The sequence below is a fragment of the Lepidothrix coronata genome, unplaced genomic scaffold, assembly GCF_001604755.1.
Source record: "Lepidothrix coronata isolate B3197 unplaced genomic scaffold, Lepidothrix_coronata-1.0 Scaffold1, whole genome shotgun sequence".
In the NCBI taxonomy this organism is placed as follows: domain Eukaryota; kingdom Metazoa; phylum Chordata; class Aves; order Passeriformes; family Pipridae; genus Lepidothrix; species Lepidothrix coronata.
The window spans coordinates 12,020,768-12,038,105 of NW_016690181.1; the positions used below are offsets into that span (position 1 = coordinate 12,020,768).

The following is a 17,338-nucleotide window of genomic DNA, read 5'->3' on the forward strand; positions in this document are numbered from 1 at the left end:
TGCTGTGATTTCATTCAGCCCCTCATCGTTGCTAGCCCATGGCTGCTAACTACATCTCTGCCTGCCAGGGCTCCTTCAAGTTGCATCCTTGTCTGGCTTGGACCATGGGAGTCACTGGCAGGTTTGGGCTGATTCTCTCCAAAAAGAAAACCCTGTAGGTGCACACTTCATTTCAACTCTGGCCAATTGTGGTGAAGTCAATAGGAATGTTCACATGCTTAAACCTAATTACTTCTGCAAGGACTTGCACGGCTGGGACAAGCTCTTTTTCAGCAACAGACAGCTTTTGTGGTGTATCTCTTGCATCCTCTTACCAAATTTAGAAAGAAAAATATGCAGTGTGATATTGTCTGAGCAGCCCACAGAGTAAGGGCAGCATCAATGTCTGTGCTTTGTTGTTTTTGTTGTTCATAATCACTTAGGTGATGCTTAGTAAATACCTGCAGAAAAAAAATAAGATGTTTGAAAATGAAAAGACAGTGGAAAGAGGGCAGGCACTTCCTTATTTTTAATTGACACTTCTGGGTGTATTTCATGGGCAACTTCCCCATTTCAGCTTATCAGGTGTCAAAAAACACTTCTGAAGAAGTGATTGAAAGGAAATGTGTAAATGAGATGAGAGGGACTGAAAGAAGGAAGGTAAGGGTCTAAGCAGGGTGATTCCACATAACTGCTTCTATATTGGAGACATCCAGACGAATATTCCCATGTACCTTGGGGAACATGGGCAGGCCATGCCAGGAGCACCATAATGTGCAACTATAAGCCAGGGCTGGAACTTGCTAGGTACAAGTCCAGGCACCTGTTGGTTTAGCATGGCAAAAGATGTTTTCCCCTCAGAAAAAGCACATGTGGATGCAGGGTAAGGAAGACGACTTCCCCCCCAGTCCCTGCCCCGATAGTATTCCCATGATGAACATGAATCTGAATGCATGGCAGATGGGCATTTTGTTTTAGCAGGTGGCAATGTTAGTCTTTCATCAAACACTCACACACTTCTTTAATCTCCTGAAATATCAGTGTTTCATGGAGGCAAGCCAGATTTAGCCAGATTTTTCTTTCCCTTGCCCTATTTGATGGCTGGGAAAACAGGCATGGGAGAGTTGGTCACCTGGGCAGGTGAAGGGGAAGTCTAAGAGCAGAAGCAGGATGCATGCTGCTTGCCTCTCTAAGGATTCCCCCAAAGTACAAATGCTATCTCCATCACAGGAGAACATTTTTCTCTGGTATGGCATTTCCCAGCACAAGGCCCCTTTCGTATTAATCTGACTCTTGGTTCACCTTCGGGTGTGTGGGGACTGTTTGGAGGTGAAACCTTCATGCAAGACTTCTGCTGTGAATGGACTAGGAGTAATTTACAGCCCGCCTAGTGCAAGTTGCCAACCTGGATTTCTGTTCCCTAGGTGCTTTGTGTAATCAGGAAAACAGTAGTAAAGGTGGAGGGGGGGGGAATAAAAAAAGAAAGATGGGGGCGGGGGGGGGGATTGAATAGGATAAGGAGGGAGAGAAGAGAGTTAAAGCGAGAAACGAATCCCTCTCGCAGGGGAGCGGGGAGCGACGGGCTTTGTGCTGCGGGGCCCGCCGGCGGCTGCGCTCGCAGAGATTCTCCCGTGACACTTCCACGAGGCAGAGGGGGAGGAGGAGGAGGAGGTAGAGGTGGAGGAGACAAGCCGGGGGTGTGGAGCAGGGGGGGCTAGCAGAAACAAAAGGAAACCAGCTGCAGAACTTCCTGAAGGCGGAGAGGGGGCCGCGGGAGCGCGCAGTGCCGGGCGGCTGCCTGCGGCGCTGGGGAGGGGGCGGCAGCGGGACCCTGCCCGCCGCGCCTGTGGCCACCATGACCAGCGCGATCCTCAGGAGAAACTCCAGCAAGCAGGGCCTGCAGAACCTCATCAGGTGAGCACCCACCTGCCCGCGGGGGACCCGCTCCAGGCTCCGGCTGGCGCTGCCCGCGCCGAGGGGCGCGGGTGGGGGGGCGCCGGGTGGGGAAAGGGGGAGTGTGTGTCGCAACGACCATCTTCGTGTCCCTTTAAATCGTGTGAATTTCGTCCTCATCCTGATTTTCCAGCAGACTCAATGCATTGGAAGGAAGGATAATAGATACCCCCCCCCCCGCCCCCCCCCCCCAAAAGCTGTATGAGAAAAGCAGATTTGAACTTACTGATGGTTTTTCCAGGAGCTCCCAACTGAAATAACTGAGCACAACTGTACTGTGACACTCACCTGAGCGGCTGGTTTCGCCCCATCCGCTCTCCGTGCAAGGGATGTCTCAGTACGTGTCTTTTTTGTGTCCCCTGAGCGCTGAATGGTCCTGCCTAGAAAAAGGATTTTTCTTTTTTTTTCCTGTAGGAACTGTACGTTGTGCACGCTGTGATGTGCGTTTTCAATTCAGAGATCAGTGAAGGGACGGATCCTCCCACGACTGCAAGCTGACACTGTTCTTTTTTGATTTAATTGATCACAATAGTGCTTTGAACCTTTCTCTTAGAGTCTAATTGCCAGGGCAGGGAGGTGGATGGCTCAGTTGGGTTTATTCCCATTTGTCAGCCGGGGCTGAGCTGGGGAGGATGGCTACATTGTCTGCTGGCTCTGGGATTCCCTACCATGCGGTCAATCTGCTCTTCCCTGCGGGCTGGAAATGCTGTTTTCCTCTGTGGGTCTGGACAATGGTGGTGTGCCATGCTGATGGCTCTGACTGGACAGAAGAGAGGCACTTCTCACTTTATATTAATTGAGCAGCTGGATGGGTGAGAGGTGGAATTAGGGAGTGCTGGACTCACATTCTGCATCTTGGGTACCTCTTGGCTCCCTTGTCCTCACTGTGCCTGCTGGTCTCCAGCATAGAGGTGGAGGATGTCAAAGTGGGGTTTATTTTGACAGGCGTTTTCCGGTCAATTTGGGATCTCCTTGACTAGTATTGCAGCCTCTAAACCTCACCTCTCAAATGAGTTTCCCACCTTGGAAGGGAAACAGGCTCCTACAGCCATCCAGTCCCTGCCACCTTCTCCCGTTCTAGACCCAGGGCAGTCGGCAGAAAAGCTCCCACTGGTTCCACAGGCCCCTGGGTGGAAAGCGGGCAGGAGGAGCTGACTCCTCTCTATTCATCTCCTGTTTGTCCTGTTGGACTCTTTCCCTGGTCTCAGCCTGGAGGGACTGGGATCTCAGTTACACATCCCTGTTTCAGAAAAGGGCTTGGTCAGGGGCTCCTGAGGGGTAGGAAAATCTCTTTGTGGGTGTGCAGAAGGCAGAGATGGGCTCAGATTTGGGGCCAGCTGGTATTGTGGAGGGCCGGGCAAATGAACTGCTCACAGCTGAGTGGCAATTTATTTTGCAGGGTGGCAGATGGGGGAGAGCAGGGGGAAGCATGTCTGCCTCATGCAAAGAAAAGGGGCGTCCAAAGAACTGTCCTCAACACAGCCCAAGTCAGAGGTGTTTTCCTGTCCTTAATGATGTTTCCAAGTTCATCCTGCTGTGCATAAGGGACTTTTCGTGTCCCAGAGACTCAGAGGGGCTTTTACAAGGTGACATTTGTGCTGAGCGGGGTTTATTACACTTAATCTGAGGTTTGGCTTTGTGGCTGTGTTTTCCAGTCCTGCTTACAGACAAGGAAGGGAGTGGGGTGTGGGTGTGAGGGATTTCCATGGTTTACACGCAGATAGCCTCGCTCATGTTCACAGGATTCAACAGCAGAATGGGCAGGTCTGCTCCATACACAGCATAGTTTGTTTTGCAGTTGTATTTTCTCCCGGAGCAGTTTCCCTGCTAAGAACGACTGTGGGGCTGGCTCTGCAAGCCCTACCACCTTGGCTGCAGGAACAAGCTGCTTCAGTCAGTGAATGGCTTGAGGCTTCTGGCTTGAAGATATATTGCTGTCAAGATTGCCGTGCTCTGCTTTTATCTGTCCCGAGGTGATTGCAGGCAGAGTGGTTACAGTGCGTTGTCCTGGGCTCATCTGATGTGTCCAAGACCTGGAGCACAAGAGTGAAAACGGCTGCTCAGAGCCATATTTGCAAGCATTTGGGATTTCGATGTGGTGTCAAGCTTTACCTGGCTGCTCCTGCTGCAGGTCGTCAGTGGGGATAACCAGGGAATTACCTTCTCCGAGCATGGCTCAGCTAAGGGAGCTACTTGTCAGCTGTCCAACAGCTGTGTTCAGAGTTCCTGAGCTGAAACCAGTGTAAAAGTCTTGTGGATTTTGGGTTGAAGAGCTGAGTTCCAATGCTTTAAGCATTCTGCCTTATGCTTGATACAAACCCCCAGCATTTCAGACAAAGAGGACCATGCCCATGTGCTGAGCATCACCCAAACATCGGTCCCAGGAGCCTGATTTGCATGAAAAGGCTTTTCCACTGACTGCTGACAGGTTTAGTGCATGCCGTGCTTTGGAGTGGTTTGATGTGCTTTGGAGCACCGGACCATGTTGGAGACACCTTCAGGCTGAAGTGCTGAGCTAGCACTCTGGAAAACTGTCTTTCCCCTCTGCCCAGCCTGGAGGTGGATTGGAAAAATTAGCCTTCCTTCTTCCTCACTGAAGAAGGTGCTTTGGAGAAGGTGCAGGCAGGAACGTGCCATTTACATCTGAAAAGCTGGAGACTGAAAAGAGCCCAGGGTTATGCCTTGCAACTGCAGAGCAGGAGTGGCTGAATAATTACCTGGGAAAGGCATGAGAAGAATGGACAATTGCAGGGCTATCTACCTCCACTCCTTTGCCCCTCGTGCCCAGGCACTCCCCTCATCCGCATAGTTTCTCTATCAGGATATCACTTGGGAAAGATTTTTCCCTTTGTAGCATGATGATCCCTTGCACACCCACAAGACTCCGAACATGAGCTGCTTTATCTTGTTATCGAGGTCTCTTTTCTCCTTATCCATTTAATGAATTCCTATAAATAAGATAGGGATCCAGTGCCTCTTATGTAGATTCATTCAGTTCATTATCTGCTCCTGCTGGAATTTTATTCTCCCCCTATTTATCGAGCCTCAAGTGTTTCACAAAAGAATATGGCTGTTTAATTAACCTACAAATCAGCCTCTCTGTAAATCAGCTGTGCCGCTCCTTGAAACCAGATTATTGGGCCTCTTGGTTGACGCTGCTCCCACTAAGTGCTGCGGTGTCTTGCTGCAGTTGTGTCCCCATAGCTGGGCCGTCGATGCCTGGCTAGAGTGTGCAGCTGTGGGGTGAAGTGTGCATGCAGATGGATGTGAGTTAGAAGGAGTACTGCTCCTGTCTCGGCTGGTTTGTTTTTTATGCAGCATGTGGGTGAACCTTGGGTACCATTCGGAAGTGAGCTGTGATTTGTTCTTGGGGGGAAAAAGGACAGTTTTCTTGCACACTGCTTGTATGCTTCCTAGGACAATGGGGACTTGGTCCAGAACAGGGGCTCCAGAGCATGGCTGCTGCACAGGCAACAAATAAATGAGTGTCTCTAATTATAAGTCAGAAAATTGAATCACATGATAGAGCTAATTATTTACTCTATAGGATGGGACTTTTGCTTTATCTTCTGTGAAGCCATTAACATGGGAAGCCAAACTGTGAGATCTGAAATGAATCTTGCATGCCTTTGCGTTTTGGCCTGCCATACATGATGAGATGTTTTCCACCTCCAGCTGATGCCAACACTCATGTCCTGGCACCCATGAGGCAGCTGCATGGCTCCTTCTTTCTCCCTACAACTCGGTACTGCGTTGTCCAGCAATGCTCTTGGCAATGCTTGGAGTTCCTCAGCATTAGGGGTAGCTTTAAAATTTTCTGAACTCCTTGAATTTTGGTGTATGTCATGAGTGTAATATTTAGTTTGATCAGGATATGGGGGCTCTCCCCAGCTCTGTGGGATACCTTCCTTTCTGCCTGCATTCGATGTTTCCTGAAGCTTGCCAGGATGTTTCTCAGCAGGGAAGATGCTACTCCAGTATTTCTGTCTTGACCTCCTGAGTGCTGAGCTGGGAACAAGGAGCTGGAAGCACTTGGGAGGGCTGGATAGTGCTTTGACGGGGAAGAACATTTTTTTTTTTTGGGGGTGGTTGACATGGTCTGGGCACTGTTGGTTGTTTGGGAGATAACTACTCTGGGGGCTATTGCAGCATTGCTTTAGTCCACCTCTGTGGCTTGTGGATAGGTATGGGTAATGAGGAATTCTTGTTCTGAAGAAGTGAGACAGCTCTTTAGGGGAGATGGGAAAAATGAACGTGCAGGAACGAGCCCGTAGCAGAGCTGTTGCATGGGGAGAGGAGGGAGGGATGCTGGCGTAGGACAGGGGGACACAGGACCTTCATCAGTGGGATTCATACTTTGCAATGCTGCCTCAAATGTTGCATGAGGAGCCTCTGGTCCCTGCAGGGCTTGCCCACCACAGTGCTCCCTTTCCCAAATCCTCCCTATTTTGATGTTTTTATTAGTCGCCTTTATTTTTGTTATCCTTCTGTGTCGCATCATCACAGCCAGGGCAGAACTAGTGGGCACCTTTGCAAACCCTGTGAGTGGGGGGCAGATGGGAAGGGAGACATGACCAGATGCTGCTGGCGGGGAGGAGCAACCAGGAGAGCTCTTTGGCTACACTGATCGCCCAGGGTTGCTGGGGCATGCCTGGGGGATTTCCACATCCTGGTGAGGCTTCACTGGTGCCAGCTGCTTGCAGAGCAATGCCACCACATTTTGCAAGGCGGGAGGGACCTGGTGATTTGCAACCCAGCTGAGCCGTGGGGCAGGGTGAGGGTAAGGGGCTAAGCCAGTGTGTGGTGGGTAGCCCCTCCCTGGGTGCCTCATGGGATGCCCACGCTCTGCTTTCACTCTGCAGACAGCAGCTCATCATTCTCTCTCCAATCGCCGCAGCTCATCTGTCCCCTCTGAGTATCCTGTGGATCCATTCCCATATTTTCCCAGCCCTGGGGCTTGTTTTTTTCAGAACTCCACCTACCATTGACCTTTCCCAGAAACCAGCTGATGGGGTTTGTTTGCTTTTAGCCTGGCTTGACTTCGATTTTTTTACCTGCTCTTAAGCAATTGGATATTTAGGGCCCGAACTTTGAGCCCATGGAAATTTTGGGGAGCTGTAGTGAGCCTCTGAGCCCCTCAGGGTTGCAAACACAGGTTATCTGCATCCTCTGATGGAGTGGAGAAGGAACACCACATGTATCTGAGCATGGTTCAGCTAGAAAGGGCACTGGATGGAGAAGCTGAGGTCTGAGGCTTTGGAGCTGGGATGGTGTGTAAATGGTGTGTAAGAACTAATTCTCAGCTTCCAGATTGTTTTTTTCTCTTTTTTCCCCCTTCTCCTACCATTTCTAACTCTGTTGATGGAGCACCAAACAGTCATCAAACATCAGCAACATGGTCCTTCAGCTCTATTGTGGGCAGAGGGCAGCTGGGGCTGCTGCATGCCTCTGTCCCATGGCAAGAGGCTGGGGTGCAAAGACCCTTTTTCCTCATGAAAACTTGCTGCCTTAGCACAGTGGGGGCTGAGGGCTTGCTGCTGACTCCGGTTCCTGTTGCAGCACAACTCCTCAGCAATGGCCATAAACGAAGCCTCAGCTCTCCCAGGGAGCAGAGCAGCGTGTTCTCACGGCCTCCCTTGCTGCCTCCTGCCAGTGCTCAGACTGAAAACTCCCTCCTGCTGTTGGGGAGACTGTGTTGTCCTAGGGGCTCCAAAATGAGTGACTCGTAGCCAAGCCAGCGGTGCTATAAAAAGCACTAAGCTGATATGAATCTTACTCTTAATTCTGGCTTGAAGCAGTGGTAAAGCTATTGCTCACCTTCCGAGGCTCAGGCTTGTTTTCCAGCACGAGTGTATCAAGGATGCTGGCTAACTGTAGCTAAGGCACAGAGACTGTGGAGGCTTGTTTCCCTCTGAGAGAGGGAAAAAATAAAATACTAAAGCTGGGTAAGGTAGTCTGTACCTCTTTGACAAATCTATTTTCTTCTCCGGCATGCTTCTCCCTTGAAAAAACAGAGCCCAGACTTCCTGCTCTTTAGAAAAAAAGGTTCAATTTTTTGAACCTTAGGGCTGAGATGGAGAGACCGTGAGAAAGAGCCATAGTTTGAGGTTGTACACAGCACCAATTTCTCACACCTACAGAATACAGTGGAGTGCTGGGAGGGCTCAGACTCCAGCCCTTTCCTCCCCCTTGCCAAATTCCTGACCGGTGATGTTAATACATTACTGCACCAGCCTATCTCTGCGCTAAGGACCCACAGTCCTGGGAGTGCAATTCATCATCCTGTAAGGGATTCATTTGGATTCTGTCTGCCATCATTAAAACCAATAATAATAAAAAGAAACAGTTGTTCCCGTTGGTTGCCTTGTGCCTCTGTGTGTGGCTGTGCGTCACCTATGGTGTCTGGAAGCATGGAACATCCCCTGTACCTTTTTGGAGCCAGTGTCCTGTGAGTGGCAGGAGGGGACAGATGAAGCTTGTGACGAAGGACCAGCCCTGCCTGCATCCCTCCTTCACGGTCTGCTCCTGCCATTTGCCACCAGCTTTCTCAAATGTGTCTTGTTTTGCTTGTGGAAGCAGTAAATTACCATCAGAGTCTTTCCCTGCCCGACATGCCACAGTGACAGGTCAGTCTTTGCAGAGAATTTAATGAAGGCTAGACCAGGCAGAGTTTTATACCTGGTGTGCGTGGATGCATGGCTACACATCTGCACATCCTTCTCTGGGCAGAAACGGGATGTGTTTTTTTGGAGAAAATCCAAGATCCATTTTAAAAAAAAATAAGAGTTGCTTTTATTTTAAAAGAGAGATAGCTCTCTGCCGTGCTGAATGTGGTTTTTCTTCCATTTCTGCTTGATAAAAGTTTGAGCCGTATCATATTCTGTTCAGATGCCTTGGTGTGTCCTTATCACTCCCAGGGTGCTGCATTTCCACACCCCCAGCTCCAGTGGATGATGGGGATGGGCTCTGCGGTCGCCCCTGGGTGTGAAGCAGCTTTATCCTGCTGTTCACATCTTGAAGGTGACCCGTGATTTATAAGCGAAATGGGGAGACGTGGCTGAGACTGTGCAGCTACGTGTGGGGTGGGGAAGCTTGGTATGAGAAAAAGGCTAAGGGTGAAGCATATAGATGCATTTTTTCCTCTCCCCCCTGCCCCCCTTCTTATCCAAACTCTGTAGCCTGGACTCTGAATGGAGCAATGCAGCTGAGGAATTACATGAATGTATGGGAGGGAGAGGCTTGTGCAGTATCTGTGGCTTCCTTTGACTGACACGCTGCCGTTTCAGAGCTGGGATAACTCTCCTGAGGCTAGGCTGAAATAAACTCCAGGCTGTGACATAATACTTTTTGATTTTATTTCTTTTCCCAGTCTCTCTGTATCATACCGCTATCCACACCCCTCTCCTTATTCAGTGGGATGATGACCCAGCTGTAGTCTTTCCTATCCAGTCACATTACTCCTAAGTATTGGAAACCCATCCTTGAGAAAGTGTGACTCTTGGTTGTTGTCTGATATGGTGATGGCTGTACCACAGATGCTTTATCAGCCCATGTTCTCTGGTGTCATGGAGCCCAGTCTTGGTCGCTGGCGTTCAGCAGCAGCCTGTTAGCATAGAGTTAATCTGGGGGTCAAGATGCCAGCTGGACTTCTATTCCATTCCTTATGTCTTCCTGGTGGCCTTGGACAAGACATAGGGACAGGCTTAGGGACAGGATTCTGAAGGTGTCATGATAGGTGGAGGTAAACATGGGTTTCAGAGAGATCTTCAGAAAGGGCCGAGCGGCTGAACTCTGATGCCCAAAACTGGTGCCTGTGGTGTGAGGCATCGCCTGGGACACTGCTTTGAGCCATGGCAAATGTGATTTGCAGGGATGGAGAGAAACTGAGCCATGGCAGCATGACTGTACATTGCATGCAAGTGTCCTCAGCCATGACTTCTGTTGTGGCGTGACACCAGTGGTCCTGAGTGGCATGAACGGAGGCATTATCTGGGTATTCCAGCATACTTGACTCAGTCACACAGATCCATTATATGCCATTTATAAGAGATTAGTAAGTGATTAATTTGTTGGCAGTGGGTGAGGAAGGCATTTGATTGTAGCCTTCTGAGGGTGTCCTCCTCCATTTCATGTGGCAGGGTGAGTTGCACGTCTCCGTACCCCTGCCAGTTGTCAGGGCCCTTTAGAAATCTGTGATAAATGCAATATTAAATAAAGCCTGGCAGCTCTGCTCGGCGGCAGGATGAACTTGTTGACAGTCCTAGTCCATATTCTGCACTGATATTGTATCTGGCACTGTGACAAGGCAACGCAGGCTGTGGTGGATTACATGGAAGGGGAAGGTTCCATGCATCAGTTTCTGGCATCTTTCTTTCCCCTACTCTCAACAGAGCAGCCAACGGGACGGCTGCTGGGGGAAGTAGGGCTGTTCTTCCCAGTTCATCTCTAATTCATGCAGCCCCATCACTTGCAGGTGATTCTTTCAGTGGTGATGGACACTGTTTTATTCGCAGGTGGTGGGCAATGTATCTTCTGGGAAACACCAGCTGTCATGCCAGGGCTGCATGTGGCTCCTCCTAAATCCTGTTCCTGAAACCTTTTCCCTCGTGAACCCTGGCTCTGGGGGCAACCTACCCAACAGACACAGCAACCAAAGTCAACACTCTCCTGGCCTGATAACCCAGCGAGCTCAGGAGACAGGAATGTCCAGTGTGCGGGTAGAGGGTTCTTGAGTTTTTCTGGCACAGGTCTGCAAAGCCCAAAGCCTCTGAGAGGCATTTGATTTTCCTTTCTGGAATTAGCTTTAGTGCTGAAGGTTGGGTTTGGGCCAGCAAAGCTTCCTTTGAGCTGTCAACCATGCAAAAGACTCCTTGAGTCTGCAGAGTTTCCCTTAAACACAGCTCATCTGGTGCCAGAAATTTCCCTTGCCTGAATATTATAATCTCCTCTAGTGCTGGTGAAGAATTGCCCAATGGAAACGTGACCTTTCCAGCAATGCTGGCTTGTCTGGAGCTGGTGTTTGTGGCCATGTGGAACAGTGAGGCCAGGGCTTGGTTGCCTGTAATGCTGTTCTGCAAAAAGAGGTGTTTTGTAGTGCAAACAGAAACAAAACCCCTCCTTTGGCTGGGGGTCCAGAGGGAGGTGAAGTCAAGAGCTGGATCTGAAATGGGCAGCTGGCCCCAAACAGAGCAGAAGCCTGAGCATCCCAAACGCCTGGCAAGCAGTGACTCTGTGGCCAAAGCTAAACCAGGGTGCTTTCAGTTCATCTTTAGACCTGCTGGATCTCCTCACCTCCTCAGGAAGAGTTAAGTCCCTTCCACAAAGTGTGTTTGGCTCAACCATGACCTTTCAAAAGCTGTTGGCAGAGTTGTAGGGACTGTGTAAGAGAAATGACCCAGTCTTGTGATGAGGTCTTGCCGGAGCAAGTCTTGCTGCAGCTCCAGGCTGCTGGGGCCACAAAGAGGTCTCTCTACCCTTCCTCATCCCTTCTCCAGTCACCCTAAAGTTTGCGTGAGGGGGTGAATTTCCTTTCACATTGCATGAAAATCCCTCTATATAGGGTAAGTGGCTGGATGCCGGAATGTAGCACACTCTAGCTCATCTTGCAATTCTTCAAGCTTCAAGTTGTCTTGCTTTCCATTTCCCTATCCTGTGATGGGTGAAATGAAGTTGAGAGCTCTTGGTCCCACTGGCAGCTATGAGTCTGCTTCTTCTCCAAACCTCCCCAGCCTGAGATCAACCTGGGAAAGTGCTGGCTGGGGGTGAAAGCAGAGATACGTGGGATCAGCCTCATCCTGAAGCACTGGGTAATTATTTCTAGAAGTGGGAAAGATGGTTGTGAAATATCACTGTGGGCCGAGCACGTTGAGCTGCTGAATGCAATTGTGAACAATTAGAGCAAACGGAAAACCATGGCCCCTTCTTAGAAAATGGAACCGTTTGGAAATTAAATCTTTCCAGCTTTTTGCTTCGAAAGGCAATTTAACAGCTGACCCCCTGCTCACACTTGTGATTGTCCAAATTGGAATGGCACATTTGTCTGGGGTCCAACAAACCCCTGTAGCTGACCCAAACACAAAAACAAATGCAAGGCTTAGTTTGTCATTTGCTTGTGTTTTTTGTTTTGGTTTGGTTTGTTTGTTTTTCACTAAAGACAAATATTTGTGCTGCTAGGTCAGTCAAAAAGTAATCATCCTTTTTCCTTTGCTTGTCAGTGTGATTACTGAACCCCAAAGCATCACTTATTAAACGTCACTCCACTACCAGCCTGTTTGAGCATGAGAAAGAGCTCAGAATCTGCAAATAAACTGGTTTTAGGTGTTTGCTGGAGAGTGCTGGTATTCCTGAAGGCAGAGTGAGTGGGGGCTTGGTGGGGGCTTTATCTGCAGCCCTTACTGCTGAGCAGAGGCATGGTGCTCCCAGCATTTCAGCCCCACCAGGATGCTCAGTGTGTCTGAGCCACATCCCAGCACAGTGGCGGACAACCTGGAAGCTGGGTTGCTCTGTGGCAAAGGGAGCTGGGAAAGTTATTTCCCTGCTTTTGCAGAAAAATCCTTCTCCCCAAAACAGTCGCCCCCAGCTCTGTCCTCAGCTTGTTTGAAGGATGCAGGGACAGAATAGCGAGCCGGTGAGGTCATGGGGAGAGAGTTAGTCACATCCAACTGGGAAAGGGAGAGGGCTGCCAACCAACGTTGCTCTCAGTGTGGAAAGCTCATATGCTTCAGAGGGTACCCCCCTCCAAGCTCCCCTGGGCACCCTGGGCAAGCAGGGAGGGTTCGTGCAGCACTGCCTCTGCAGCAGCTTCCCAAGGAGCTGTAGGAGGGGGTGAAGGATTTTAATTGAAATCTAACTTGTTCTGGCATAAACATGGACCTTGCTTCTTGTAACTGGGGCGATATGGGAGAGAGTGGGTTAACAGCCTTTCTGAATTGGAGACTATCTGGAGCTGTCGCACAAGGGAGGGAGATCATGGCAGAGTTTAATGAATGACTTCATTTATATATTAAAAAAAAAAAAAAACAACAACACGGTGGCTTCCTGCCAGGCCCACAGACAAGGGTTTCTATGGGAACCTGAGGAAAAATAATAAATAGGAGTGTGGGATGAGTAGGGAAGGGAGGAGGGGAGCCCAGGCTGTGGTCTGGGTCCACGTTGTTCCCCGTGGAGAACAAGGTGGCAAGGGGCGATGAGGGAGTAAAAGGGGAAAGAGCTGAATTTGCTGCTTGCAAAAAGACCCCACCCAAATAAGGCAGGCAGTAACTACACAGCAGTGGAGCATTTTCTTGGGCTAGTCCTGTGATTTGCTTTTTTCCCTGTTCCCCCATGGGCGCAGCAGGGATGGGCAACTTCTCTACATCGGGCTCCACATCCTGGCTCTGCTGCCTTGGGGCAGGTGGGAGTTCAAGAGGGCAGTGATTTAGGGTCATCCCCAGCTTCCTGACTGGCTGGTGGTGGGACCACTGTGGAAAGGGATGCTGCTGGGGCTAAGCTCGACTGTCCTGCTGCCACTGCAGAGTAAAATAGGCTCCGAGGGAGTCTCCCTGGAAAGGCTACCAAGGTTCATAATGTAATTAGAAGGGCCAAATTTTTCCTGAACAAAATCTATTGATTAATCCCAATGGGCTTTTTTCCTCCCATTGCTGAGAGAGGGAGGTATCTGTCCTGAACCTCAAATGAAAACAGCATTTTAGTGAGACCCTTGGTGAAGTGAGGCCCTTTCACATGGTTGCTAGTCCCCAGTATGGGCAAACCAGGCAGGCAGGCAGAGTGGCACACCTGGGGGCAGCTGAAACCTGTTCCTCATTCACTCAAACTGGGCTGAAACAAGTCTCAACTAAGGCATTTCTGTTTTTTTTTCTCTTTTCCTTTCAACAAGCTCTTTGCCCCCATCTGAACTATGTTGCACTGTATCTCCTATTGAGCAGGTTCATCCTATGGGGACTGCAGTCCTCAGGGCATGCCTGAGGAGGGGAAGTTCAGGTTGGGCTGGATCCTGCTGCTGGTGGGAGATCGCCTTCCTGACTCCCATGTGTATGCCTTGCCTCAAGAGCATTTCTGTAAATAGGTTTGCAAACACCAGGGGAAACAGCCTTCATGGTCTGTTTTGGACGTGGCTGAGCCGGGGTGAGTGGGGTGAGGAAGCATCTGCCCCAGCATCAGCCCCAAGTACCATGAGTTAGACCTGGCCAGCTCCAGCTGCCATCACAGGCCCTTTGGGTGAGTGGTGACCATCCCATGGCAGCATGTCCCTTTCTGCCTGCGGCTCAGCTGGTGCTGCCGGTGGTGGAGCAGGAGCTGATCCCATGTGGGGAGTGACTGGACTGGCATTATCACCAGAGGAGGACTGTGGCATTGCTTCCTTAGGGATGTAAGAGGCCATTCTGCTGACAGAGGCATTATTATTCAGCAGCTGATATGTCTGGGGGAAGCCAAGGCAGGTTTTGCTTCTCTGCAGGGGTGGAAGAAAGCTGGGCTGGGCAGAGCAGGACATAGCTGCTGCCCTCCAGCATTTGGCTCCTGGTCAGGCAGGAGCAGCTCAACTGCTTGAGGAAACTCACCCCCAGCATGCAGATCTTTCCTGCCCTGGGCCAAAGCTTGAGATGGGGATGTTAGATATCTTGCAGCACTGCAAGACCCTTTACAAACCCTTCCTGGGGTGCAAAGCTGTTTTTGCAGGGAATGGTGCTTCCCAGTAGGCTTCCAGTGCGCAGGAAGGTGGCTGGTCTGGAAGGAAGGGGATATGCACGACATCTTCCTTGGAGAAACTTCCAGGCTTTTCTGCACCCCTCTCTTAGTCTATGTGTCCCACCTTATCCTTGCACATCCATCAGTCCCAGCGTGGAGGTCTGCTGATGGAGGTGAGGATGCCACTTTGAAGGGCACTGCTCATGATGGGAGCACTCCTCTGCAGAAGCCTCCTGTTTGTCGGGGGAGCCCAGATACCTCAGAGGGTTATTACTGGGTTTCACAGGCATTGCCTGATGGCATTAAGGGTGAGTTTTCCCTCTTTCTTGGCAGGCTGACAGCACAGTGGAGCGTGGAAGATGAGGAAGAGGCGGCAAGAGAGCGGCGGCGGCGGGAGCGGGAGAAGCAGCTGAGATCCCAGGCAGAAGAGGGCTTGAATGGCACTGTCTCCTGCTCGGAGAGTGCGAGTCCGGCACAGGAAAACCAGTAAGAAATACCCACAGATAAATCCTTCAGCAACACACTTTCTCCTTGTAGCAAAACCCTCCTGCGTGCACAGCGCGTGTGTCTCAGTTGTTTGGGGTGGCTTTAGGAGATGGGGAAGTTCTCTAACAGGTTTAGGTTGGAGATCTAGCCCACACTAGCAGAAAAACTTATTCGGGCAGAAAAACACAGAAGCCATGCTTTGCTCTTTTTATTTTGGCTGGAGGCTGGGTGTTTTACGGCCCTGAGTGTTTACACTGGGACAGCTTGGGCAAGGCTGATCTCTGGCAGGGAGTCCTCATTGCCAGTGATTTCAGTGCCTGGTTAAATTTCAACTTGTGAATCATCCTACACCGAAAGCAATGGAGGTTCCTGATATGTGCAAAAACGGACACGTACCTGAGGATGTGATGCACAACCCCGAGCAGATCACAGTGCTGGTGCCCAAGCAAGCAGTCACCTATCCTGGCTGGGCTCCCCATTCCTCCCTTGGAGGATGCCGCCCTGGCACTGGGAGCATGAGCAGCCCCCGACCTGGTGCAGTTCACAGTTCCGAGGGTTAAAACTAACTTTGTGCTTTAATGGGGCAGGTCCTAAATGGAAGTAGCTCAGGAGGCATTTATGGAGATGCTGAGTTATCTACTGTCAAAGAGGAAACACCTGGAGAAGGGATAGGATGACATCCCCAGCATCCCACCACAGCATCCTACCACAGCCTCCCCATGTCCATGGTTCAGAAGCCCAGATGCCGTGGCAGCACTGGGACTAGCACAAAAACCAGTCTGCTCTCTGAATTGTCAAACTCTTGTCTCAAAGACCTCAGTTATTTCTAAATATATTGAACACAATGGAAAAGTTATATGGGATTATAGTCAGAGAGAAGCAACAGTTTCATTTTATTGGAAAAATAGCAAAAGTTATTTATAAAAATCTATTCTTTTTCCATTAAAAGTTTTTTTTTTTCTTAGATACTTTCAAAATTATGCAGGACTTCTTTTTTTTTTTTCCTTTTTTTTTTTGTCTGAAAGCATTGCAGAGCACCGTCACAATCTTTTGTGGAAATACACACGGTGATATTCTGCAGACAAAACCACTGCAGTCTGCTCTAAAAGCAAACAGAAGATCTGGACAGTAATAATAATCACTGGCTTTTCCAAACCCCCCTTCACGTGGGAGCTGGAAAACAATTTGTAAAGGTCTTTAAAACAGCAGACAGGATCTCTGGTCTCTGCTTTGCTGGGAGATGCTGTGAGCAGCCTCAGGCCCAGAGCAGTGTGCAGCAGCCCCAGTAACCCAGCTTGCAGGCTCCGGTCCCATTGGCATGGGCACAGACACGCTGCAGATCTCATAGGACCATTGGTGATACCCAGGTTTAATTGAGTGCTTAAGCAGGCAATGACAAGAAGAACTCATAAAATGAAGGGTTTTGGTCCCTGCTCCATGATGCTTAAGCTTGCTGGGCCAGGCTCAACCAAAAGGATGTTTCTTCTTCTCTGGCCATTCCCTGGTCTTGTTTATCACTGCTGACAGCCACCTGGGCTTGCTCATGTGGCCGGGGTCAGCCCTGGCTGTTAATCTTCTGAAAAGCTTTGTTCTCTCTTGTGTAAATACTGGCCCCTCCTTCCCTTGGCTCTTCCCATGCTGGGACTTACGCTGTTGCTCCTGTTAGTTCAAACCAACCCTTGGCATTTCCTTGCACCAAATGGACAGAGTGAATCTCCTTTTCTTCCTTCTCCCCACTAAAGAAAACCAGAAGTAGCATGCAAACCAGCAGGTTTGCAGGAAAGACAGGCGTGTCCTTGGGAGCCAGAGGGATGGACATCAGCTAAAGTGGTGGCGCTGGGGCTGTGCTGGCTTGATGCTTCTCCTGGGGTTGTGTTTGCAGAGGGGCACAGGGAAGCAACCAGTTTTCTAAGAGCATTCAGGCAGTCTCCCTTGCTCCCTGGGAGTTTTTCTGGTAGCCCAAACACACATTTGTGACCAGAGCCACAAATACTGGAATGATTCTGCCTTGGACACCATCAGCACTCCAGCTTGCCTGAAGCCCTGACCAGTGACTCAGCAGATTTATTGCCCTGTCCTGATTCCACATCAAATTTTCTGGATGTTATCCTGGGGCATCCACAAGCGGCCACTACACACACAGCAGAAAATAACCCAGCCCAGGCTGCGGTGTCCTAGACCTATGTAGCATCGTTGCTTGGCAGTCCAAGGGGATGCTGAGGCATGGCAGGAGCTG

General features: G+C 50.1%; 1 protein-coding gene across 1 annotated transcript in view; it reads left to right on the plus strand.

Moving 5' to 3' along the window:
• LSP1 (lymphocyte-specific protein 1) overlaps positions 1–17,338 on the plus strand; it is a 50,060-nt gene that overhangs the window by 10,096 nt on the left and 22,626 nt on the right. The window contains exon 2 of the mRNA XM_017807494.1: positions 14,950–15,102. Coding sequence (XP_017662983.1) covers positions 14,950–15,102 — 153 coding nt within the window. The remainder of the gene's footprint in view (positions 1–14,949; positions 15,103–17,338) is intronic.